At 38.2% G+C, this 27531-nt stretch overlaps 1 protein-coding gene and 2 pseudogenes across 2 annotated transcripts; 1 reads left to right on the top strand and 2 right to left on the bottom strand.

Moving 5' to 3' along the window:
• Window positions 1–7338: 7338 nt before the first annotated feature.
• On the bottom strand, window positions 7339–9832 carry LOC147927984 (wall-associated receptor kinase 3-like; annotated as a pseudogene). The gene is made up of 3 exons (XR_015579671.1): window positions 8900–9832; window positions 8603–8793; window positions 7339–8548 (listed from the first exon to the last, which is right to left on the bottom strand). The product of XR_015579671.1 is annotated as a wall-associated receptor kinase 3-like (transcript).
• A 10444-nt stretch (window positions 9833–20276) lies between these two features.
• Window positions 20277–22420, top strand: LOC147927983 (uncharacterized; annotated as a pseudogene).
• Window positions 22421–23420: 1000 nt separating this feature from the next.
• On the bottom strand, window positions 23421–26459 carry LOC104740820 (wall-associated receptor kinase 1-like). The gene is made up of 3 exons (XM_010461530.3): window positions 25269–26459; window positions 24979–25152; window positions 23421–24889 (listed from the first exon to the last, which is right to left on the bottom strand). The coding sequence occupies exons 1-3, from the start codon at window positions 26104–26106 to the stop codon at window positions 23703–23705; spliced, it is 2199 nt and encodes a 732-aa protein (XP_010459832.1). The 5' UTR covers window positions 26107–26459; the 3' UTR covers window positions 23421–23702.
• Between the last annotated feature and the right edge of the window lie 1072 nt (window positions 26460–27531).

Here is a 27531-nt window from a genome sequence, read left to right as displayed (position 1 = left end):
TGGTACGATATGATGTAGGAATAAGACTCCCGAGTCATCTTCATCACAACATGCTCTGTTTTCTTCTGATGTTTTTATTACGAGTTGTTTCTTTAATTCAATTCCCAGCTATGACATCCCTTTTAGTTATTGATGAGTAACGAAACACATGATGAGTCAAGCTGTTGATCAAATATCAAGTTCGAACCAATTGACTCATTTTTTTTTTTTGAGTTTACCAAGCAACACACAAGGATCATATTTGAGAATGATCATCATACTTACTACGTACTTTAAATTATAGTATTTCTTCGTGAGTTGTTTTTTTCTTTCTTTTTTGGTTTGTAAGCACAATTATATATATCAATGTCATATGGGGAATCCCATTCACGAACACTACATTTTCTGATACCGAATTAACTAATGGTTAAGCATATAGCATTTTAGGGAAATTATGAAGATATAATTTATGATCTACAAGGATTTCTCACGCTTAAATATTCTTGCACAAAACAAAAAATAAAAGAAAAAAGAGATAAGCATTATTCAAAAACAAAAGACATGCATGTGATTTTTTATCAGCGGCCAGCTTCAATGTCAAACCTTGCTACATTTTAGCGCAAAAATCGAACTCAGAAAAGATGCGAATTATATTTAAATTAACGAAATCAGAAACAAATTACAACAACATAATATAAAGCATAAAATAAATCACGGAGGCAAGATATGATATCTCTTTCCTTAATTCAATAAATCGGCCATAAGTGCTTTCAGACAATCACGATTTATGAACCCCAGAATACAACCGATCACGAACTATTACAGTAGCACACCAGTAATAGAACTCAAGCGAACAGATCTACGTTATACTCTCGAGACTACTAAACTAAGAACTTACTTGAACTAAGTAAGGGAGAGGGAGAGAGAGATCTTCAGAGGAAGGAGTGCTTATGTTTTTGTGTGTGAAAAATAATGAGAGGTTGTGCCTCTATATATAGTGGAAGGAGGGAGGTCTCAAGAAAATATTCACTGAATATTCTCGCAGTGCTGCCCAAGTTGCTTGGAGTTCACACCAAGTCTTTCCAAAAAATTAAATGAGCCTACAACAGTCTCAAGAGCCAAAAAGCCCAAAAGCCCAAAAGCTCAAGACACCACAGCCCACGTCCACGACCAGCCCGGCCCGCCCCGCGTCCGTGCCTGGCCCATCCCGCGTCCGTGCCTGGCCCGTCCCGCGTCCGTGCTTGGCCCAGCCCGGTTCGGTTCGGTTCGCATGTGGGAATCTTCCCTCTTCCATCTACACACTTTTGAAACTAGAAGAGTGTGAAACTATATATATATATATATATATATGAGTGAAAAATCAGTCATATTTCCGATGTGGGATATTTCCCAAAACATCCCAAGTAGCTTACTTCACACTCTTATTTCTCATTCAAATCAACTCAGTTTTGGACGTATGAGTATACCATCTTGTAGTACTCGTTACCAGATTTCCATTGCACTATCAACCCAACAATTTCGATCAGCCATTTGGCCGGAAAGTCGCCGGAAAGTCACTGTCCCAAAACCTGCAATTTTCTAAAAATTCAGTTCCAACAATCCCCCACATGAATAGAAATAAGTCTAAACATATGATGACATAACTAACTCTATAGACTAACACTACTAGCTAGACTAGACAGACCTTCGAGAGTATATGCGAAAACTAATTGTATCTGAGTTGGTGGTGTTTTTCAACCTTGAACCGACTCATTGTTATACCTGTCGAGTTTACTCGGCCAGATGGTGAACATGATGTCTTGAACCATCCGGATTTGTATGTAAACTTAGACAGCAGGCATAACACAACTTCGTTTCTCGTAGAACGAGGTTCTCTATTGTGTTCATTGTGGCCTTGAACATGCCTGGTTAATCATGAGTGAACTTGGAGAGTATAGCCTCATATATTCTCCTAGAAACGGCCCCATTTCACACTCACAAGGTGATTTTAATAGCTGCTTGTATTTAAAGAAATATCTTGTAATTATTTCAAATATTTTACAAAGCTACATTTCAAATCATTAAAAGCATATGCTTAACCTCTAACATACAAGAAGCACTTTACATCATGGGGTCTCCACTCTGAGTAGGTGGGGTTACCATCAAACCTCCTCTTAAGTTGTAGGCTTTAAACCCATTCCTCTTGATGATTTTATAACTTGATCTCTCGCCAAACCTTTTGAAAATGGATCCGCTAGGTTTTCTTTCTTATGGATGTAATCAATCGTAACTACACCTGTTGAGATAAGTTGTCTAACAGTTTCATGTCTCCGTCTGATGTGACGAGATTTGCCATTGTAATGGGTATTCCTTGCCCTTCCCAAAGCCGATTCACTATCACAATGTACACGTATTGCAGGCACAGGATTCCCCCACATCGGGATGTCTTCCAAGAAATTACGAAGTGATTCATCTTCCGACATAGCTATCTCCAAAGCTATGAATTCAGATTCCATAGTTGATTTAGCTGCCAGAGTTTGTTTGGAAGATTTCCAGGACACTGCTGCACCTCCAAGTGTAAAAACGTATCCACTCATGGATTTGGAGTTTCTCGAGTCTACGATCCAGTTGGCATCACTGTAACCTTCCAAAACTCTGGGTTCTCTACCATAGTGCAAGCCGTGATCTTTGGTATAATGTAGATAGTCCAAAACTTTAGTTATAGCCATCCAATGCTTATGTCAAGGATTACTTGTGTAGCGAATAAGTACATTGACAGAGTGCGCTAAATCCGGTCTTGTACAATTTGTCAAGTACATTAGACTGCCAATTACCCTTGCATACTCCACATGTTGCACAGGTTCACCAGAATTTTTGGTGAAGTGAATTTGAGGATCCTCTAGAGTTTTGCAGTCCCATTTGAGTAGTGCTTGAATCGATCAAGCACTTTTTCAGCATAGTGGGTTTGAGACAAGATAAGGCCCTCATCAGTTCTGATGATTTTTATGCCCAAAATTACATCTGCTAAACCCAAGTCCTTCATGTCAAAATGTCTTTTCAGCATGTTTTTTGTTTGAGTTATGATGTCTTTGTTGTTGTCGATGATGAGCATATCATCTACATATAAGCATAACAAAATATATCCTGATGGAGTAGTTTTGTAATATATGCATTTGTCATATTCATTAATGCGAAAACCATTAGAAATCATCATATTGTCAAACTTCTCATGCCACTGCTTAGGAGCCTATTTGAGTCCATATAATGACTTCACAAGTTTACACACTTTGTGTTCTTGTCCTGGAATAACAAATCCCTCAGGTTTTTTCATGTAGATTTCCTCCTCTAAATCTCCATGGAAAAAGCAGTTTTTACATCCATTTGATGGATTTCAAGATTTCTCAAGGCTGCAATACCTATGAGCATCCTGATCGAAGATAGTCTTGTTACCGGTGAATAGGTATCAAAGAAATCTAAACCTTCTTTTTGCCGAAATCCTTGCACTACAAGCATAGCCTTGTACCGCTCAATATCGCCATTGGGTTTTTGTTTTATCGTAATAATCTATTTACACCCTAAAGGCTTAACTCCTTGTGGTAGATCTGCCATCTCATATGTATGATGTTGCATGATAGAGTCTATTTCAGTTTTGACTTCTTCCTTCCAATAAGGTGTATCAGGTGTAGACATAGCTTCTGCGTATGTTCTAGGTAGATTTTTAACTAGAAATGCCATCATCAGAAAATCATCACCAAATGATTTACTTTTGCGAGGTCGTTTGCTCCGTCTAGGTTCCAGTTCTGTTTCTACAGAAGTAGTACTCAAAGTATTGCCAACTTCCAAAGTCGCTGCATCTCGTTATTCACGAGTCCGTTTTTGAGTTTTCCTACAGGGGAAAATGTCTTCAAAAAATGAAGCATTTCTTGACTCCATAACTGTATTCACATGGATATCTGAAATATCTGATTTATGAACCAGAAATCGATATGCACTACTGTTATGTGCATATCCGATGAATATATAGTCTATGGTCTTTGACCCAATTGTGACCTTTTTAGGAGGTGGTACAACCACTTTTGCTAGGCACCCCCACACTTTGAGGTATTTGTACGAAGGTATTGTACCTTTCCAAAGCTCATATGGTGACTTGCCAGTAACCTTATGCGGTATCCTGTTGAGGATGTAATTACTGGTAAGCAATGCTTCCCCCCACATGTTCTGGGCTAACCCAGATTCCTGCAACAACGCATTCATCATCTCTTTCAGAGTTCGATTCTTTCGTTCCGCTACTCCATTAGATTCTGGCGAGTAGGGAGTTGTTGTCTGATGTATAATGCTTTTTTCTCTGCAAAATGCATTGAACGGCTCATTATATTCTCCTCCTCTATCACTTCGAACTACTTTTATAGTTTTCTGAAGCTGATTTTCCACTTCGAGGGTGAATTCTTTAAATTTTTCCAGTGCTCCATCTTTGTTATGCAAGAGATATACATAGCAATATCTAGTGCAATCATCAATGAAGGTAACAAAGTATTTCTTACCACCTCTAGTTTGCACATACTTTAAATCACATAAGTCTGTGTGAATTAAGTATAGAGGTTCAATTGTTCTTTCAACTCGTGGTGAGGGATTTTTAGTGAGTTTGGCTTGTACGCACACTTCACATTTTTCTTGGTTAGTTTTGAATTTTGGAATCAAATTCAAGTTTTGCATTTTTTGCATTGTTTTGTAATTGACATGTCCTAAACGTTCATGCCAAGTAGTAAACGACTCAACCAAGTAAGCAATAGGGTTTTCTTTCATTTCAGCAACAGAAGCAGAAGCTACAATTTTCGGATGGACTGTCGTTACAGACATCTTGATCAGTCCACCCTTAACAAAACCCTTTCCCAAATACATCCCATTTTTCTCAAGAACTAACTTATCAGCCTCAAAATTGATGGAAAAACCATGCTTGCTTAGCACGGTTCCAGATATGAGATTCTTCCGCATGTCAGGTATGTGCTTCACGTTCTGCAAGGTGAGCTCACGATCAGAAGTTAGCTTCAGAACCACTTTGCCCTTACCTTCAATCTTGGACACCGCCGTGTTGCCCATGAAAAGCTGCTCGTTTGACTTGTTCTTCTCGTAGGTGGTGAACATGGTCCGATCAGTACATATATGTGTGGTAGCCCTAGTGTCATAGAACCACTCTACTGGATTCCAGATATCAACCTAGTTACATTCCGTAACCACTGCAACCATGTCTTCTTCAGTTAGGTTTGCTTGCAACTTGAGATCTTTGGCTTTGCTTTTGCACACTTCAGCCTTGTGTCCAATCTTACCACAATGATGACACTTTCCTTTGAACTTCCTCTCAAAGTTGCTCTTCTTGAAGTTTGGTCCAGATGACACCTTCAACGGTTTGTGAGGAATAGAGATCCCTTTACCCTTGCCTTTCAGCTTGACCTTATGCTCAGCTACATGAACATCATGCCCCTGGTTTTGAGCGTCCGAATGAGCTCCACGATTGTTGTCCTCAACTCTCAACCGACGGATGAGATCATCAAGAGACATTGCCTTACGCTTGAAGTTAAGGTAATGCTTGAAATTCGACCAGCCTGGTGGTAGCTTCTCGATCAAGCAATTCGTCTTGAAGACATTGCAGATCGACATCCCTTCCAACTCGATCTCCTGAAAGATGCGTTGAAGAGCCTCCACTTGTTCCATAATTGGTTTGGAATCCACCATCTTGAAGTTCAGGAACTTCGTAGTTGAGTATTTCTGCATCCCAGACTCATCAGTCTTGTACTTGGTCTCCAAAGCTAGCCACAATGCTTTTGAAGTCTTGTACATACTGTAGAGGTCATACAGATCATTGACCAAACGGTTCAGAATCTGACCTTTGCAACAATAGTCTCCTTGAGCCCAGCTATCCATGCTTCCAACCACATACACGTCAATGTCACCTTATGGAAGCGTTGGTGGATCCTCTGTGAGGTACCTTTCCATGTTCATGCTGGCCAAGTAGTAGCGCATCTTGTTTTGCCACGTTTTGAACCCAGCTTCGCCATCAAACTTATCTGGCATCATCCCTTGGGAAGCCGAAGGTGATTTCAGCGCACGTTTTCTATACCTGAATCGGTAAGCTTCGTGTTTTCAAGTTCTTTAGCAAGGCGTAAAGCCAACTCCGCAGGAGTTTCAACAGGGGTTGCAGGAACCCTAGCACCATCAACGTTGTTGGTGTTGTCTCCAGACATTTTTCTCTGTTTCACAATAAACAGAACAGATCTGATTAATATATTAATCAAATAATTCAAGTAATGAAATTACACTGAATTGGTTTTGCAAACTCGCTTAACAAGCGTTCGCAGAAACTTGTTTCACAAACTCACTCAATTAAGAGCGTTCGTGGAAACCAGAGAGTATAGAAGAAAGAATTAAAGTAAAAGCGTTCTTCAAAAACTTTCCGCGTAAGCACCGAAAGATGAAAGCAGAAATAGTTTTTCAGAAGATTTTGAAATCGTTTTTAAAATAAAAAAAAATCAAAAAATTCTCAATCCGTTTAAAGCGATAATCAGAAAGCGGATTTATTGAATTAAGACTGTTAGGAGTGCAAAAATCGAATTGAGAAAAGATGCGAATTATATTTAAATTAACGAAATCAGAAACGAATTACAACAGCATAATATAAAGCATAAAATAAATCACGGAGGCAAGATATGATATCTCTTTCCTTAATTCAATAAATCGGCCGTAAGTGCTTTCGGACAATCACGATTTATGAATCCCAGGATACAACCGATCACGAACTATTACAGTAGCACACCAGTAATAGAACTCAAGCGAACAGATCTACGTTATACTCTCCAGACTACTAAACTAAGAACTTACTTGAACTAAGTAAGGGAGAGGGAGAGAGAGATCTTCAGAGGAAGGAGTGCTTATGTTTTTGTGTGTGAAAAATAATGAGAGGTTGTGCCTCTATATATAGTGGAAGGAGGGAGGTCTCAAGAAAATTTTCACTGAATATTCTCGGAGTGCTGCCCAAGTTTCTTGGAGTTCACACCAAGTCTTTCCAAAAAAATAAAGGAGCCTACAACAGTCTCAAGGGCCAAAAAGCCCAAAAGCCCAAAAGCCCAAGAGACCACAGCCCACAACTAGCCCAGCCCGCCCCGCATCCGTGCCTGGCCCGTCCCGCGTCCGTGCTTGGCCCAGCCCGGTTCGGTTTGGTTCGCGTGTGGGAATCTTCTCTCTTCCATCTACACCCTTTTGAAACTAGCAGAGTGTGAAACTATATATATGAGTGAAAAATAAGTCATATTTCCGATGTGGGATATTTCCCAAACCATCCCAAGTAGCTTACTTCACACTCTTATTTCTCATTCAAATCAACTCCTTTTTGGACGTATGAATATACCACCTTGTAGTACTCGTTACCAGCTTTCCATTGCACTATCAACCCAACAATTCCGATCAGCCATTTGGCCGGAAGGTCGCCGGAAAGTCACTGTCCCAAAACCTGCAATTTTCTGAAACTTCTTTCTGAAAATTCAGTTCCAACACATTCTTGATGCTGTCATAACCACGGCTACTGGTATCGCCTTGTGCAGACAAGATGTGACCACTAATCAACTGTTCATTCTCCTCAGTATACTGATTCGACCACTTATGTTTTGGTTGTTTTGACTGTCAAGGCCTCTAGCTCCGCAGCTACTTCTTTCATCCTTGGCCTTTCCTCTCCCATCAGTCTTGTACATTCAACAGAAATTCTTGCAGCTTTCTTGATCTCCTCCCTCTGATTATCCTCCTTCACCACTTTCCCATCAATTACCTCATGCAACCTATTCTCTTTCGTGGCAGAAGCAAAGTAACTCACCAGATGTTTTGACTGCTGTGGCCGATCAAAGCATATTGCCTTTTGACCTGAGATCAGTTCCATGAGGACTACCCCGAAGCTATAAACATCGCTTTTTTCGTTCAGCAACCCTGTGGTGTAGTACTCTGGGTCTAAGTAACCTAGAGTGCCTTGCACCATAGTTGTGAGCTGCTCTTTATCCATCGGTATCAGCCTTGAAGCACCAAAGTCAGCTACTTTTGCAGTTAAGTTTTCATCCAGTAGGATATTGGCAGTCTTGATATCTCTGTGGATGATCAAAAAGAGTCCCACTGGGAATGAACTCATAGACTAACAATGGAACTTCAGTCTCTAAACAACACCCCAAGAGCTTTACCACGTTCCTATGGTTGATTTGTGAAAGCACGAGCACTTCGTTGATGAACTGCTCTACTTGGCTACTGTCTCCAATCCGAGCTTTCTTTATAGCAACGATGGAGTTGTCCGGTAATATACCTTTGTATACTGTTCCTTGGGCTCCCTGACCCAGGAACCTGCTCTCTTCATAACCATTGGTTGCTTCCTTCATGCCTTCCTCGGTAAAGATTTTGACATCAACTTTTGATGACCCTGCTATTGACATTCGATGTATCAACATGCCGCCGCCATTTTGCTCGAAGAATTGTTGTCGGAGCTCAGTGTTTTTCCGGTGCTTCGTTGTCTGTTGTATACAGCTAACGGCAATCAGGAGGAACAAGAAGCCGATGGTGGTTCCTAATCACATCATAGATGATTTGAGCGAGTTGATTAAAAGAAAGAATCTAGAACCAACCAATGAAGAAAGCTTAATTAATTACCAAGTAAAATTTGAGCAGCTCATAGTGGAGTTCATAGTGGCGGTTAAGTCGTAACCAGATGGGCACTTGCAATAGAAGCCTCCACCATCCTTGAGTCTACAGGTTTTGGGATCGGCACAATTAATTTATGGATACTGCTATTAGTAGTACACTCGTTGATGTCTGGTCCAAGGAAACCAAGCGCAAGATGCAACAAGACATGTATGTATGAGGAAAACAATTAACACAAAAAAAAAGAAGAAAGAAATATATTAATACCAATTAGTACCTTGACAACCGTTTGGAAGATATGGATTCCCATCAAAATCTTCTAAGCATTTGCAGATGTAACCCTTTCCACGAGTAGAATCAATACATTCACTATTCTCACGGCATATGCTTGTGTTTCCAGCTTGCTTGCATGTCTTGTTTCCAATAGACCAATCCAGTGACACAGGGAAACTCGTGAGATTCCGGAGGTTCTTCAGATCTTTTGAAGAACTGTAGTTAAACTGACCATATTCAACGAGAAAAGCGTAGGTGCAAGGATTAAACTGATATACAGAAGTTTTAAATTGACCTTCGGAAGCATTAAATTGGTTCACGAAACGATCTGAGCCATATTGGAATATATTGGTATCCGACCGGACAGAGACGTCTGTTTTGCAGCAACCTACACCATTACATTCTCCATTTTCCTCCGGAAGTGCATTGCATAATGACAGGCATCCAGTTGAGTAATTTTTCTTGCCAAAAGTGCTCAGAAGTGCCAAAGCGTTACAGCCTACTAAATAAAACTTGTTGTTGGCCGAGAGAGAGAAACTACCACGCAGCCGATACCCGATGAGAGTTTCATTAGTACTATTCCTCTGCTCGTCGTTGCAAAGTGAAGATCGGTTAAAGATAAAACTAAGCTGGCTACTGTGGTTAAAAGTTTTCACTTCATTTTTGTTGCCTATGTAGAGATTCTGTTTCTCGTCGCAGGTGAGACTAAAACTGTCATCCCCCGGATAGTAACAACCTGAAGAAATGCCAAAAGGGTAGTCGATTGTGATGTTGCCACATTTAGTTTGGCAATCCTTGCGAGGTTGATGTTGCCCCTTCACCAGCTGCTGCGTATATGCAAAGAAGAAAATAGCAACCAAGAACACACCCTCCTGCAACTTCATCTTCTACCTTATTCTCTCTCTTTTTTTCTTTCTTTTCTCTCTAAATGTGTTTCTCTTTTGAGGTTTCTCTCATCGCCACCTTATTGGCTTCTTATAGCTAGGAAACAAACACTTGTTTTGACATGTGCTCTTGATTCGTTTTCACTGACTCGTTGAATTTCAGATATCTTCCATACTAAAATTCAACATTGACCATGTCATTGTGATGCCAGAACAACATTTAAAGTATACAACTCCAAATTCCCATGTTATATCATCTCCCAACGTCTAAGTCTGCTTCCATTTTCCGGCAGTTGAATTTTTTTTTTTGCATGACTTTAAGACCACACGATGATTGGTGCTTACAACTTTACAAGTAATCTTACAAATGTGAAGAAAAGCAAAGATTCAGAGTTGAGACTACACACGTTCAAAAAATTTAAATATGTCAACTTCAAACTTATAATTTATTTTCTCTTTTCTTTGCGTGGAGGATTTTGAGTTTATAAATGTCAACAAGTTCTTGAAGCGTTTGAATAGTTCTTGCCCTATATTTGTCGCTGGCTTACTCTTCAAGAGGATCTCTATTAGAAATTTCCATGCAAATCCACCACTTTCACCAAATGAAAACAAGAGTTATTTCCAAGAAACTGCGAGAAAATCTTGAGCAAAAACATTCTTTAATTTGACAGACCAGACATAGAAAATTTCAAGGGATTGTTTTGTAGAGGTAACTCTGTCAATTTACTATATACAAATACAATCTTTGACAGACCGGCTATTTCATGTTTCTCCGATGATTATGGCTCATTTTGATTGGCTCGCTCGTCAAGTCGTCACTAATATGAAAGCTATTGTTTTTTAATTTTTTGTTAAGAACCATCGTTTACTAAAAGATCATATATCTAACAAAAAAAAAAATTGATGATTACAAAAGGGATCTCATTACAAAACCAGAGCAATCTTAGAATTGCAGCACGAATGATAAATTTAATTTAGAAAATGCAATATTAGAATTGTATGTAGAGTAACAAAGCAATATATGAGTCAAGGCTCTCATCATCAAATAGGTAGTTTGAAGCAAATGAGCCTTTTGGAGTTACGTACATACCACGCAACATACAAATATCAATTGAGGCGGGAAGGCCTAATAATATTTTAAATATTGGGTTCAAGAAGGTTTGTGGCTTCTTCCTTTAATTTTCCCAGGTGAAGTTAATGTTGTAGCTTAAGGACTTCAACTTACATTTTTGCAATACGTGGCCTTTCCTCTCTTGTACACTCAACAACAACTCTGGCCACTTCTGTGGATCTCTCTTTCATTATTGCAGACATGTTCCCACTTCCCCAGAAATTGCAGGAATCTCCAATACTACAATCACTACACGAAAACCTGCAGATTAGGACTACCATTTGTGACTGAATTTTTAGTCGCAAACTTTTGTGACCGTTAAGCGACATATTTGCGACGGACTAACGACACCAAATTACATTTGCAACATCGTTGCTATTATGCGACTGTTTTGGAACAATGTATCGACAATAAAGAGTTAGTTGCAAAATAATCACAATTGATGACGAATTAAAGACTGAAGATTTAGTCGGCAACACGAGTCGCAAAACTGTCTTAAAAGCACGACGTATTTGCCACTTCTAGTTTGCTTTAACATTTATAGTCACAGATCAGTCGATAAATGATGTCGGTAATAAACGTGGTAAATATGAAATTTTTGCGTTTGTACTGAACATTTGCGACCTTTATTTTGTCTCTATTAGGTTGTTCAAGAGTAGTAAACAAGTCGTAGTTTGCGACTCTTTTTTTGTAGTCGCAAATGCATCGCAAGGAAGTCGGTCAGTGATGTCGGCAAAAAACGTCGTAAATGTTGAAGTTTGCTTTTGTACTGAACTTTTGTGACAAAATAGTCGTAATTTGCGACCGTTTCACTGGTAGTATCAAAGGAGTCGCAATGTTTATACTATATAAGGCATCACTCTCACCATTCCATTCATATCGCTCTCATTAGTGTTTAAGTACAAAGACTGACAGGAAAAAAAAAGTCAGAAAAAAAAAAGGAGTTTATTTTTAGAGGAGAAGAAAAGAAAAAAGAAAAAAGAGTTTTTTTTGTAGAGGGAAAGAAAAAAAAAAGTGATTTTTAAAAAAAGTGGTGGAAAAACTATGTGGAATTCATCTCGAGAGTGGATATATAATCGGATCGACGGAAGAACAAATAATATCTCTAAAGAATTTTTGGCGGGGTGGAGGAGTTCATGAATTTCGCAAACAGCTAGCCTTTAGCACAAAACAGTAGAGATAGGTTTTACTGTCCTTGCGTAAAATGTCATAACGATGTTATTTTGCATGGTACGACAATATCTAATCATTTGCATAGTAAATGATTTATGCCAAATTATTATGTATGGTCTGAACAAGGAGAAGATTATAATGTGCTAGGGTAGGAACCAGTAGTCATTATCCTAATACAGGTTATACTAGTACTGGTAGTCAACCTGGTAGTCAACTTGGTAGTCAACCAATAGGATTTGAGGGAAATGTGTATGCTGAGATTGTGAATGATGCATTTCATGGTACCACGCCTTTTAATGAGTATCATGAATATGAAAGTGGATATGATAATGTTCAAGAAGAACCTACTCAAGAGGCGAAACGGTTCTACGACATGTTAGATGCTGCAAATACTCCACTTTATGATGGATGTCATGAAGGTCATTTGCAACTATTGTTGGCGTCTAGGTTCATGAACATCAAGGTAGACAATAATTTGTCTGAGGCATGCATGGACGATTAGGCTGAATTGTTTACGGAGGTTTTACCAGAGGGTAATCAAGCTACTCGTTCATACTACGAGACAAAGACTTTAGTGCGAAAGATAGGATTGCCATACCATACAATTAATGTATGTATAGAGAATTGTATGCTCCTCTCGAAAGAAGATGGGAATTTGGATCATTGCAAGTTTTGTGGAAATCCAAGGTACAAAAATAGTGAGGGAAGAACTAGAATACCCTTCAGTCGTATGTGGTATCTACCTATTGCTGATAGATTGAAGAGGATGTACCAATCTGAGAAGACCGCATCATCAATGAGATGGCATGCTGAGCATGATTCAGAAGATGGAGTAATGTGTCATCCATCTGATGCGCCAGAATGGAAGAATTTCCAACATTTACATCCCAGATTTGCACAAGAAAAACGAAACGTTTACCTTGGGTTATGTACAGATGGTTTTAATCCGTTTGGGATGTCCAAAAATCATTCTTTGTGGCCTGTGATCTTAACTCCATACAACCTACCTCCAGATATGTGCATGAACATCAAGTATTTATTTCTTATGATTCTGAACTCTGGACCAAACCACCCACGAGCCAGCCTTGATGTTTTCCTCCAACCATTAATCGATGAGTTAAAGGAGTTATGGTATAATGGGGTTGAGGCTTATGATATCTCACTAAATGAAAATTTCAACATGAAAGCTATTTTTATGTGGACAATAAGCGATTTTTCAGCGTACGGTATGTTGCCGGGATGAACTACACATGGAAGATTAGCATGTCCAATTTGTATGGATGACACTGGTGCTTTTCAATTACCAGCTGGGAGGAAAACATGTTGGTTTGACTGTCATAGGAGATTTCTTCCTACAAGTCATCCAATGCGGAAGAATAAAAAGGACTTTTTGAAGGGAAAAGATTCGTTGAATGTCTATCCACCTGCATCTCTGACTAGTCAAGCTATATATGAGCGTATAAGGAAAGCCAAAGCACCTAAAACATCTGTCTGCGGTGGGAATGGACACGAAAAGAAAGTTAAAGGCTACGGAAGATGGCATAATTGGCATAAAGAAAGCATATTATGGCAGTTACCTTACTGGGTCGATCTGAATTTAAGGCACAACCTGGATTTGATGCACATCGAGAAGAATGTCTTTGATAACTTGATGTACACTGCTATGAATGTAATTCGCCACGAAGAAGGTGAAGTACCTGTATATCCGATACCAGTACCAGATATATTCACTCAAGTGGGTCGTCCATGCGGTAAATGTAGTGAATTTTGGTTAACTGAAAAATATTACAAATGCGCACATGCATATGTTCTGCACAATTGTGCCTATTTCCAGCCACATGAGAGGTATTTGCAATTCACCAAAATTAATTATAACCATATATTCTTAGGTAAATTTTAATATATCTACTTTATGTTGACAAAACACAGATTGTTGGAGGCGCAAATTCGATATGAATATCCAGGACTATCTGATGAAGATGTGAGGTCGAAAAGAGATGAAGATTTTCATGAATGGATTAAGCAATATGTATGGATGACTATCCACCTATCTACTATATAAACATGATAAATATTGTCTTTTAAAATTTTGTTTACTAATATTACACATGTGCGTGCTGGTTTTGAAACTTTTCCTCCATGGGTCCATGAAGTCGTGGACGGTCCTGAAAATAAAGTCAAGTCATGGCCAATATATTTAAAAGAGGTTATTTGTTTCACACCAAAGCTCACGGTCTCACTAAAAAAACAATGAATTATGGGGTATGTGTCCGAGGACAAACTTATTCTGATGCATCTGACGAGGACGATTTTTACGGGACCGTTAAAAATATCATAGAGCTTACGTATCCAAGATTTTTGAATTTACGGATCACACTTTTCTATTGTGAATGGTATGACCCTACTCGAATACGCGATGGAGGCATTGTTGATGTGTTGTCATCAATGAGATACCAACATTATGAACCATTTATATTAGGTATTGTTCTATTTAAAATAAATATTTATATTTGTATATATATATATATATACACATCTAATTGGAGACTTCTTTTTGACGTGTAGGTTCTCAAGCTGATCAAGTTTGTTATCTTTCATATCCTCACACTAAACGACCTCGAAAATTTTGGCTCAACCTTGTAAAAGTTAATCCAAGGCATGCTGTACAAAGAAATTTAAAAGAAAATGAGGTTGTTATATTGCAGCAAACAGTTGATGATGGAATGACAAATACAATAGAGGAGATCATAATTGACAGTTTCGTAGATGGTAATCATCCTAATGAAGAAATTGATTTTGAGATCAACGACGCTGATCTAGAAGAATTTCTTGGTAACTACTCGTCGTCGTCTTCAGATGAGGATGAAGATGATGAAAATGAAAATGAGGAATACGATTAATTTTCATGTTTAAAATTTGTGTTTTTGTAATTTTATTACAATCTTAGACACTTGTGTTATTGTAATATAAGAGTTATGTTTTCTACTTGTTTTCTCTACTTATTAGTCACAAAAGAGTCGTAAACTACCACTACTTTGCGACTACGGTGTGACTAATATCTGAAGTTGTGATTGAATTGCTTCTCTTTAGCGACTGATTTAAATTAATTTAAGAATTTTTCAAATATGAATACAAAACATGTAACCTTATACATTTCTATTTATATCTGACGTATATTATTTACCAAATTTGTAAAACAAAATCAATAAAACACCAAATTTTACAATTATGTTCATATCCACCAAAACATTACATGTGTTTTAGAAAGGAAGAGTAGTTAAGGTTCTATATCTTTACAAAACACTTACAACTTATTTTGTTTGATGTTTTGTTAAACTTAAACTCTTAAATTAGAGTTTACATGATCAAAGAGTCCTATCCAATATGTTTTTGGTGATAAAATCCTAAATAAATTTATACTCATATTTCAGAGTCACAAATAAGTCACACTTTGAGACTCTAGTGTGACTGAATGTAATATTTGCGATTGTTTAGCCACTCTGTTTAATTTTTTAAAATTGTTCTGTTCAGTCACAAAATAGTTTTTAAGTACCACTACTTTGTTACGTTTTACCGACTCATTGAAAATTTCCCCAAAATTATCTGTGAAATAATTAGCGGTAATAATTTCCCCCCACATTAAAAAATTCCCCCCCCCCAACAAATTAAACCCGAAATTATACTCTTAATAATATCCCCAAACCCTTTCTCTCTGTTTGTTGGGGACCAAACTCTAGAATACCCTTGCAATCAAAAGTTTATTCATCAATACCCTTTTGTGGTCTAAATACCCTTTGACAAAGGGTTGACCAACATATCTCATTTTTACCCTTAACCCAAACCCATTTTTATTTAATAAATCAAAAAATTTTAAAAAGAAAAATATGTGGACCCCATCAATTTTTCTCCACCGATCGGGTTCCTTCTCTCTCCCCTCTCTCTCCTCTCTCTCTCCCGATTTCGTCCTCGCTCCCCCCACTGTTGCTCCTCTCCTCCTTCCAATCGATACAAATCGAGTCCACAGAAATCGATTTGATTCCAAACGAAAGCAAAAGATTGGGATTGAAGCAAACAACAAAGCAAAGCAAAAGATTCAGGTGATATTCTTACATTTATTTACCAATGCAATTAGGGTTCTTGTGTTGTTGAGGTTCATCCTAAAGCAATTAGGGTATATACCTTGAATGCTCATTCAATTTATTCTCATTTGTATTAGTGTCGAAATGGGTCGCATACTAAGTGGATTCTAACACTTCATTCGAACTGAATCGTAAAAATATTCCGAAATAAATAGTGATTTTGTGGAGTCGATGTAGTACAACTGGTAGACTAGGTATAACTGATACGGGTACAATCGCTAGCTAGTATTTGGTACAACTGGTAATAGTTTGGTACAACTTAGACGGGTACAACTAGCACAAGTTTGGTACAACTTGGTAATACTATTTACACGACAGAGGTTCCAATGTGAGTTTTTTATTTTATTTCAGGCACAATGAATAATAATCGTCGGATAATCATCGTTTTTGATTACGGGGGATATTATGCAACAAGGGAAAATGAACTAAGATGGATTTCAAGAGAAAAAGTTCATCAATCTCTTAGAATGGAGACATCTATTGAAGAGGTCAGTTATTCTGCATTGGTTCAGAAAATATGCAGAAAGGCAAAGGTTGATGAAACTATGACTGAGCTAAAATTGAGTTACGTTCCCGAATCAGTGCATCCTAAGAGACCGATACACATACGTGATGATGATGATCTGATGTGTTATTTGTAAATGAATCCAGATCAATTCCAAGTTTTGCATGTGGAAGTCGTGAATGATGTTGAAATAAATCAGGGGGATGAGCAAAGTCGAGGAACTGTACGTTGTTCACTTAATGTCAAGACGCATACGTGCTTGAGGTCAGATACAAGTACAATGAGGAGAAAAAGGAGAGGCACACCATTGGATGGAGCAGTGGGCATTGGGGTATTCGAGGACGATATATCCAGTTCCTATCATGTCTATGTGGATGGTCCGTGACGATGTACGTGCTAAGATTGTTCTTCCTAATTTTTATGTCACAAAAAGAGGAAGAAAACCAACAAAAAGGATTCCATCAGCCGGAGAACATGGACGCAGGAAGAAGAAGAAAAATTTGAGTAGGAGCTGGTTTGATAGTGAGGGTTCTCGGACTTAGTTTCTTATTTGGAGAACTTAGTAAAACTTATTTTTCCCTCGGTACAACTATTGTCATTTGTGTGTGTTTGTTTTTTATGGATTATCTTGATAGACATGTTTGCTTATCTTTAAGGGAAAACTTATTTCAGTTAAATTGTGATTATTTTCCTTAGGTTAGTTGCCAAAAATAATTATATTATTATTTATAATTAAAAATTGTAATTAAAATTTTATAATTAAAAATTGATAATTAAAAAAAAACAAAATAACTATATTATTATTTATAAATTTTCAAATAAAAATAAATATGACAATTATATAAATAATTAACAACAAAAATATTAAATATACATAACTAATTGAAAGAAAGAATTGTCATAACAATTTTCATCATATTCAAGGTTTATCATGAAACACCTTATACTTTAAGGGTTACTTTGTCGTTGTAAACCACATATAATTACAAAAGTTTAGAAAATTATGTTTTCAAACATATGATCGCATGAACATGTGTAAATGTATCTCAATTAACCATAAACCATGTGTGCAACTAAAATTATTGGGTTTTGACATGGTATAACTAATTACAATAAAAAATTCGGAATTGTACAACTTGTCAAGATCGGTACAATTTGAAAACTTGGAACAACTAGTGCATTTTGGCGGCTACACATGTGTAAATTGGCGGCTACACATGTGTAAATTGGCGGCTACACGTGTTTAAATTGGCGACTACACGTGTTTTTTATGTGTCAAACAAAATTTCAATTTTTGAAAAATTAAATTGGAGCGAATTATCTAGGGCTTCCAATCGATTTGCGATTTTGGGGGGTCCAAAAAAAAATCATTCCTCTCCCCTCTCCCTCTCTCTTGCGATTTCTGGGTCCAAAAACAAAAACAAAATTTCCTCTCTCTGGGTTTTCTGGGTTTTCGATTTCTGGGTTTACTGGGTTTTCGGGAGTTTTCGATTTCTAGGTTTTCTGGGTTTTCGATTTCTGGGTTTTCGATTCCTCTCTCTGGGTTTTCGATTTCTGGGTTTTTGCGATTTCTGGGTCATCTCAAATCTTGAAATCTAATATAGACAGCTGAAGATGGATAGGAGCAGAGATATGAAGAAAATTAAGAAAATATGTTTTCTCGTTTTTTTTGGATGTTTTCTTGTGGTATGTCTCGGAAGATGGTACGACTAAGTAGAACTTTTTCTTGGAAGATGGTACAACTACGTAGTACTTTGTAATAGTACAACTAAGTAAAACTTGTTCTTTGTAATGGTACAACTAAGGATCGTTTGTGTGGTTCCATTTGCCGATTGCCGGTAATTTGTCTTGTTCTTGTGTGTTATTTTGTCTGCTTAAACACACAACATAAATTTTGATGCAAACTGAGTGTTGTACTTAAAAACATAGTTGTACTTACTTTAACATTCCAACCAAGTTGTACCTAAAAACATAGAGTTGTACTTAAAAAAGAGAGTTGTACTTAAAAAAAGAGAGTTGTACCTAGTTAAACATTCCGAGTACTTAAACAAAAACCATAAAAACAACCAAAGAGTTCACATACTGACTCATAAAGGTTCACATGCTCCTTACTTTTTTGAGTTTTTCTGCCTTGTTATAATAGGAGTCCTTACGACAACGGAAGGTCCCGTCCCCTTCTTACGCCGTGCGAAGCAACAACATCCACATACCTATCAACTTATGATTCAAATCCTTAGGCATATGGAAGAAATGCTTGAACTGTGGGTGCCCTAAGAACCAATCTAACTCCTCTTCTTTAAGATGACCGCCTAATAAGTTTACCGTCTCTGAAATAAAACACTTTCCAGACATCTTGAAAGGCTTCGTATACTGGGAGTAATCGAAGTACATATTCAGAGGTTGCATTACGTCGCATTCATCCTCAGATCCCTGCAAGACACATATCTAGTTATACCAAGTTTTTCTAAGTTATACTTTTTCTAAGTTTTCCTAAGTTATACAGTTATACTTTTTAGAACGAATTCTTATTTGAACGGTTATACAATATAGAGAAGATACATACCGATGAATCCTTATCATTTGACTTCTCAATTGAGTTCGTCTTATCGGAATCACGTTCAGATTCATCCCCACGATTTCCTTCTTCTTCGAGATCTGCTGGGGGATTCAATTTTTCCATATAGCTTGGGTTCTTTGTACGAACCATTACGACTCTTGCACACAAAAAAACAACTGATTTCAACTTCCACTTCACTCCAATTCATGAAAGAAATCGACGAAATCCCAAAATTGAAAACCAAATTACCGATTTTGAAAAACAAATAACCCAAATTCGAGAAACACCAACCGATTTCAACTTACCCAGAATCGAGTTATCTTTAGTTGCACTTGAGGGAGAAGAATAATTAAGCGGGATTTGATCGAGGGAGAGGGGATTTCGTGAATGAAGGAATTCGAAAAGTTGGTTGTTAAAAAGGAGATCCGATTTTAAGTGGATTGTCCGAATTTTGTGAGTTTAGGTAGGTATAAGGTGGTTGGATCTGCATATAACAAAAGGATATTAGGATTTTTTGTCTTTAACCACATTTTTAACTAAAAAAAATATATATATATGTTTGTTATTATCGAAGGATATGAGAATAGAAGTTCGATTGCAAGGTATATTAGATTTTAGTCCTAGATTTCCCCAAACCCTAAAATCTCTCTTCTCGATTTCCAATTCATATCTCTCTTCTCTTTGATTTCGCTTAAACCTTCTTTTTCTCTAATAATTTCTGAGGTCTTCTCCGATGAAATCCGGTGGTGGTCGTGGTTCTAAATCCGGTGGTGGTCGTGGTGCTAGATCTGGCGGTGTTGGTAGATCTGCCGGCGGTTTGAGACCAACCAGAGATATTGCTTCGTCGTCTCAGTCCTCTAACCCTTCCTCCAACAACGAGACTTCTACACACTCCCAACATTCTCATCACTCGCTTCCATCTCAGTATATGCCGGCACCGATGCAGCAGTATTCTTGACAACCTTCTCCTCAGCCACAACACCGAGGCTTTCAACAACAGCTCCACTCCCAGATGCAGAAGCCACCACCACCGCGTCCACATGATCCGGTGTATCAACAGCCGGCTCCTTTGAATTCGGGATACCAACCGCCGCTTCAAAATCTTGGATATCAACCACCGCTGAACCATCCGGCTTATCCACTGCCGCTTCATAATCTGGGGTTTCAGCCGCCGGCTCCTCTGAATCCGGTGTATCAACAGCCGGCTCCTCAGAATCCGGGGTTCCAACCGCCACCGGCTCAGAATCAGGAGGATCAAGAGCATCCACCACCGGCACAGAATCAGGAGAATCAAGACTTCCAACAGTAACTTGAGGACTTGCTTGCACTTCCTGGTCGACAGCATCTTCCGATCTTGAGTCCACATCCCATCCCCGACACTCAAAGTATATGGTAAAATATTTTTTCCTTTTATTTTCTCATTTGATTATCGTTTAGATAAAGAAGTAGAAGAAAGTTTTGTGTGTTGTGTTGTAAAGTTTAAGTTGTGTTGTGAAGTTTGGTTCTTTTACATTACACTTTTCTATTGTGATTCATTTGTTTATGTTTGATGGCTTGTAGTTTATAACTTAACACTCTCATATTTATGTAACAGGTTTGGACGAGACAAAGGAAAGCTATCTCGTGTTATTTATGGGATTTTTAGGAGAAAGTTTGATGGTCCATACTTCAGCTGGAAGGCTACGCCCTTACACATACGAGAGAGATATTTTAGATCCTTTGCGGTAATATGTGACACAATTTCTATTTTTTTACTATTCTAAGTTAATGAGTTTGTCTTTTGTTTACTTACTTGACACTTACTTTACATTGTTGTACTGTGTAGCGAAAATACAACTGGGATGTTGCGATTACTGAGCTTGTGAGAGAAGGATTTTTGAAGATAGCGAAAAAAAGAATGAAAGGAATTGTAAGCCAAGCAAAGACGCATGCTGAGCCACCGATTTGGATCAATCCTACGCTTTGGAGAGAAATGTGGGAGCATTGGGACACATCCGAAGCTAAGGAGAAGAGCTCTAATGCATCCCAAGCCCGTACTTCTGATCGTGGCGGTCTTGGACTCCACAAACATCTATCCGGCCAGAAATCTTACTTGCAAATTCAACAAGTAACATTCTTTTTATCCATTGTAGGAAGAAAAATTGGGACGTCCTGTCTCGCTTGGAGAGGTGTTTGTCGCAACACATACAAAGGCAGATGGAAGTTTTGTTGATCAGAAGGCCAAACAAGTTGTTGAGACATATGAGAAGAACATAGAAGAGGTAATGTCTCAAATGGAGTTTGATGGTACAGACCACTCCTCGCCGGAATCTACTTATGCAACCATTCAACAAAAAGATGACATTTTCTTAAAGGCAATTTCCTGTACAATTGTCTTTGTCTTGCCTATGATAATTGTCTTATTTTGCTAAGCTAAGTATCTGATTTTGATTGGTATACTTTTGACTGATGCTTAAGAATCCTTGATATTGATATACTTTTGACTGATGCTTGAGAATCCTCGATGTTGATTATCTGGTTTTGTGTGATATTCCTATAAGTGATTTTTACATAACAACTTATAATCATGAATCTTTCATTATGTTTGTCTTGTTAATGCTTTTCTCTTTTACTGTTTGTTATGTTTTTTTTTGTGAATGATAAACTCTTCTTCTGTCTTAGTGTACTGTAACAGATGCCAAGGGAACCCCCTTTGGACTTGGAAGTCTCTCGGAGATAATCACCAAAGGGAAGAGAAAGGCTACTTATCCAAGCTCTAGTCCAACTTCGCTCTTAGAGATTCAAGAACAACTCCAGGTTGCTCGTCGTAAAGTCGCTGATCAAGATGAAGAAAATGCTCGACGTGTCAGAGAAGATGCTAGACGTGATGAGGAGCAACGTAACGCTCAAAACCGCATTGCAACCTTGGAGATGCTCATATCCTACTTGAAGACCAGTGATCCCGGGCTTGCAGAATTCTTGTCTACTCAACCACCAGCCCATGCGCCATTCACATCAGCAGCACCAGCAGCCAACATCACTCCAGCCACAGCGGCCAATGTCAACCCACCCGCACCAACAACTTCAGGAGCTATATCACCATCTACTTCACCAATCACTTCACCAGCGACTTCACCAACCACTTCACCTTTGTCAGTATCATCCTCTCATCCTTAACTAACTAATTCTATCTCTCTTAAGCCACTATAACTATTTTTTGGATTGTGTAGTAGTATTTCTATCTCCCTTAGCCTAAAACTATTTTCTGGATATGATCATTGAATGATTTGTATGTTTTTGGTTAATATCATTTACATGAATTCGGGATTTTAATTTTGATTCAGGTTTTTTTTTTTCAAATTTAATTGTATACTGTCCCAAATTACTAGTTATAGTTTCACTGATTTGCGACCATTTAAAATTTAAAAAACCACAAAACAAGTACCAAATTCGTTGTATATACGTCACGATTTTGGGACTAAAAATACTTAGTCTTCAGTCAGTCACAAAACATTCTGACTCCTTTGTGACTACCCTGTGACTGAAACAGCGACTATTTTAGGACCAAAAGTTTAGATTTTTAAAGTTCAGCCTCAACACTGTGGTGTTTAATCACTCTTCGAAACGTAGCTAATTTGTGACCCCCATATCGTCTGACCCAAGTCGTACTTTACAACTGCGTAAATAAGTTACTGTAAAGTCGTTAATTACGACGGTATTTTGCTGTCTGTCCGTAATCGCTAATTAACGACCATAATCCTTGTCTTCAATGTGTCGCAAAGAAGCGACTGTTTTGCGACCAAAACATTTTGTGACCAAATATTTGCGACGGTTTACAACAGTCCTTAAATTGTCGCACATACCGACTTAGCGACTGATTTGAGACGATTCTGTTGGTCACATATGACATGTTTTCGTGTAGTGAATCACAAACAAGACCATGTCAATGTAGCACGAGGAGAACGTTGAAGTATGCTTCATATTCCCATATGTATATATAATTTATGACAAGTGGGGGATGCAAGGATTCTTCAAATGGGAAGAAATGGTAATATATTATTGAATAGTGGACGACATTGCTCAACCTTCTTCGTCAAACTCTACTCTAATTATTTCCTTGACATACCCTTTTACTTAACAGTTATTTAAATTGATTTTCTTTTTTCACATATGAAAATTTTTGATTAATAGGGAAGATGTAGAAGAAGACTCCTGATCACAACATCCTCTGGTTTCTTTTGATGCTTTTTGTTGGAAAAAGTTTGAGTGTTCCTTAACGAATTTGTTTTTGTCGCCTTTATAACAACATATTACACTTAGAATATATGGAGTAGTTAGTTTTTTCTTTTTTAAAGAGATAACACCGTAAGACAAGAATATAAAGCATTAAGATTCCTTTACAACACAAGAAAAAATCACATTACATCTGCTTTTGTCAGAGCTGCTGGACTGATAAATATCAGCGGCCAGCTTCAATGTCTAATATTGCAACATTCTTAATGCTGTCATAGCCAGTGCTACTGGTATCACCCTGCGCTGATAAGATTTGAACACCAAGCAAGTGCTCAACCTCCTTCGGAAACTGATCTGACCACTTATGTTTGGTCGTTTTGGCTCTCAAGGCTTCTAGCTCTGCAGCAACGTCTTTCATCCTTGGCCTTTCCTCTCCCATAAGCCTTGTACACTCAAGAGCAATTCTTGCAGCTTCCTGGATCTCCCTTTGATTATACTCGTTCATCACTTGGCCATCAATAATCTCATGCAACTTATTCTCTTTCATGGAAGAAAGAAAATAACTCACTAGATGTTTTGAAGTCTCTAGCCGTTCAAAGCACAATGCCTTCTGACCTGAGAGCAGTTCCATAAGGACTACTCCGAAACTGTAAACATCGCTCTTCTCGTTCAGAAGCCCTGTGTTGTAGTATTCTGGGTCTAAATAGCCGAGAGTGCCTTGCACCATAGTTGTGAGCTGCTCTTGATCCATCGGTATCAGCCTTGATGCACCAAAGTCAGCTACTTTTGCGGTTAAGTTATCATCCAGGAGGATATTGGCAGTCTTGACATCTCGGTGGATGATTGGAATAGAAGCAGAGGAGTGAAGATAAGCAAGAGTTCCAGCGACTTCTACAGCTATTCTCAGACGGTGTTCCCATGTTAGAGAAGAATCAAACAGAGAACCGTGCAAGTGATCGAAAAGAGTGCCACTGTTAATGAACTCGTAGACTAGCAAGGGAACTTCGGTCTCTAGACAACATCCCAAGAGCTTGACCACGTTCCTATGGTTGATTTGTGAAAGCACGAGCACTTCATTGATGAACTGCTCAACTTGGCTACGGTCTCCTAGCCGAGCTTTCTTTATCGCAACTACAGAATTATCTGGCAATATACCTTTGTAGACTGTCCCCTGGCCTCCCTGACCCAAGATTCTGCTCTCATCATAACCATTAGTTGCTTCTTTCATGCCTTCCTCAGTAAAGATTTTAACATCAGCATTTGATGGCCCTGCTCCTGAGAGTCGCTGTATCAACATGCCACCACCATTTTTCTCAAAGAATTTTTGTCGCAGCTCGGTGTCTTTACGACGCCTCAGCCTATGTTGTATGAAACTAACGCCAAGAAGGATGACCAAGAAGACGATAGTGGTCACTGATCACACGCATCGCAGAGACAGATAGATGATTAGAATGAGTTGATGCGGGAAGAAGTCCAGAAAAAAAGTGAGAGGGGAAGCTTACCAAGAAGAATCATAGCCCATCCAAACTCTTTACGCTTGCAGCTCATTGTGGTTGTATCTAAGCGGTAACCAGATCGACACTTACAATCAAAGCCTCCATCTCTGTTTCTACAGGTTTTGGGATCCGAACAATTATGTTTATGGTCACTGTTACTAGTCGTACACTCATTGATGTCTGGTCCAAGGTCAAAGAGAGGGCAAGATACAACAAGAAATATATGTATGAGGAAACCAATTAACACACAAGAGAAGAAAGAATGAAAGAAAGCAAAAGAAATTAATATAAAGTACCTTGGCAACCGTCTAAAATGTATGGATTCCCATCAAAACCTTGGTTACATGTGCAGATATACCCGCTTCTAGTAGTAGAATCAGAACATGTGCTGTTCCCACCGCATATGCTTGTGTTTCCAGCTTGCTCACATGTCTGGTTTCCAATAGACCAATCTAGTGACACAGGGAACTTCTCGACATTCCGCAGATTCTTAAGATCTTCTAAAGAACTGAAGATAAACTTATCATCTTCGACGAGAAAAGCGTAGGTGCAAGGATTAAATTTATGAACGGAAGTCATGTTTGGTATGCGAAATGAAGCAAATTTGTATGTATAATCCAAGGGGAGAGAGACGTTTGTTCTGCAGCAACCTACACCATCACATTTTCCATTTTTGGCCGGTGGAACATTGCATACTGACATGCATCCAGTTACATAATCGTCCATTCCAGAAGTGCCCACAACTCCTAAAACATTACAGCCTACTACAGTAAACTTATTGTTGGCTGAGAGAGATAAATCATCCAGTCTAAAATCGTAACTGCCCAAAATTTCATTTCCTTGGGCGTCGTTGCAAGAAGAGGATCCATTAAGCAGAACTTGTATCTGGCCGCGGTGATAAAAGTTTTTCACTTCAATGAGGCGTAAGACATGTGGCCTATCATCCTTGCAGGTGATACTGAAGCTTTCATTTCCGGGATAGTAACAACCTGAAGAAATGCCAAAAGGATACTCTATTGCGACGTTGCCACATTTAGTTTGGCAATCCTTGCGAGGTTGGTGTTGCCCCTTGACCAGCACCGTATAAGAAAGGCAGAATATAACCACCAAGAACAGACCCTCCTGCAACTTCATCTTCTACCTCTATTTTGTCTCTCTCTCTTTCTCTCTCTAACTTTGTTCCTCTTTTGAGTTTTCTCTCATCAGTCATCTCCTTGAGGCCTTTATTGTAGGAAAAGAACCTGTTCCCATTTTCTCAGAAATTGCAGGAAACTGCTAGACGAAAATTCAACTACTCAATCAAAACCCTGTACGTTTGCTTCAGTCTCTGTCCCGGCCCCTCTTATGTTTTCTTGATATTTTGTTTGCTTTAACTCCTAGTGAAGAGTCCAATTTGGTTTCTCCAAACAGTGAATTGTCTCTTACTATTCAAAGAATAAGACGCTTGGTATGTAATTGCAAGGAATCTTCCTTCTCTTTTTTTCTCTATGTACAAAAAATGAGAAGAGTAGTAAATATTAAGACTACAGTGTCACAAAGTCAACCACTTTTAACTTTTTCGTCAACGTCAATCATTACTAATAATAATCTCATTTGGATTGGCTCTACTCACTCTAATAGGCGTGAAAGCTGTTTTTGGAACCATCATTACTAATATCATCACTCAACAGAGCATATTTTTGTAACAGAAAAATTATTTTAATTGTTACAAAAGCAGAGCAATCTTATGCAACAAGAATGGTAAAGTTAATTTAGAAAACGAAAATATCAAAGTTTTAGGTAGAGTAACAAAAAAAATAGGAGTCAATGAGCCTTTTTCAAATCTAGCTACGTACATACCACCACGCAATACACAAGTATCAACTTTGGAGTCAGGATGGGATATCTAAACCCATTAGTTAGGTCCAAATACATATATATTATGGAGATTGAAGAACAAGAAGATCGAAAGTATTAAAAAACAAACACTAGACTCGAATTATAACTCTTTTGTTTTTTCCGTTAGCTTACACATCAAAGGGGAGTTATAAATAGAATAGTTGATGATCTATAAGATCGACCTTACATGGTTTTTTGAATGTCATTTTTTGATACTTAAACAGAGTGGTAATGATATATATCAGCGGCCAGCTTCAGTGTCCAATGTTGTCATAGCCACTGCTACCTGTTTCTTCTTGTGCTCAATATCCTCTTCTTCAGGTTATTATAATATCATCTACTTTCCTCTCCCGTCACTCTTGTACAGTCAACAAAAAATCTTGCCGCTTTCTCTCTTTCATTATTGCAGTCATGTTCCCATTTTCCAAGAAATTGCAGGATTCTGAAATACTACAACACAAACAAGACCAATTAAAAGTTATTAACAGTTATTTTAATTGGTTTTCTTTTCAACATATGAAAAGATTGATTAATAGGGAAGATGTAGAAGAAGAACCCTGATCACAACAACATCCTCTGTTTTCTTTTGATGCTTTTTGTTGCAAATTTTTTTAGTGTTCCTTAACGAATTTGTTTTTGTCCCCTTTATACCATATTATTTGTAGCCATTGTTTTTTTCCT

This window comes from Camelina sativa, chromosome 14 (genome assembly GCF_030686135.1).
Source record: "Camelina sativa cultivar CO46 ecotype springtype chromosome 14, ASM3068613v1".
In the NCBI taxonomy this organism is placed as follows: Eukaryota; Viridiplantae; Streptophyta; class Magnoliopsida; order Brassicales; family Brassicaceae; genus Camelina; species Camelina sativa.
The sequence above is the reverse complement of the archived record's forward strand: the minus strand, read 5'-3'. Positions and strand labels throughout refer to the sequence as shown.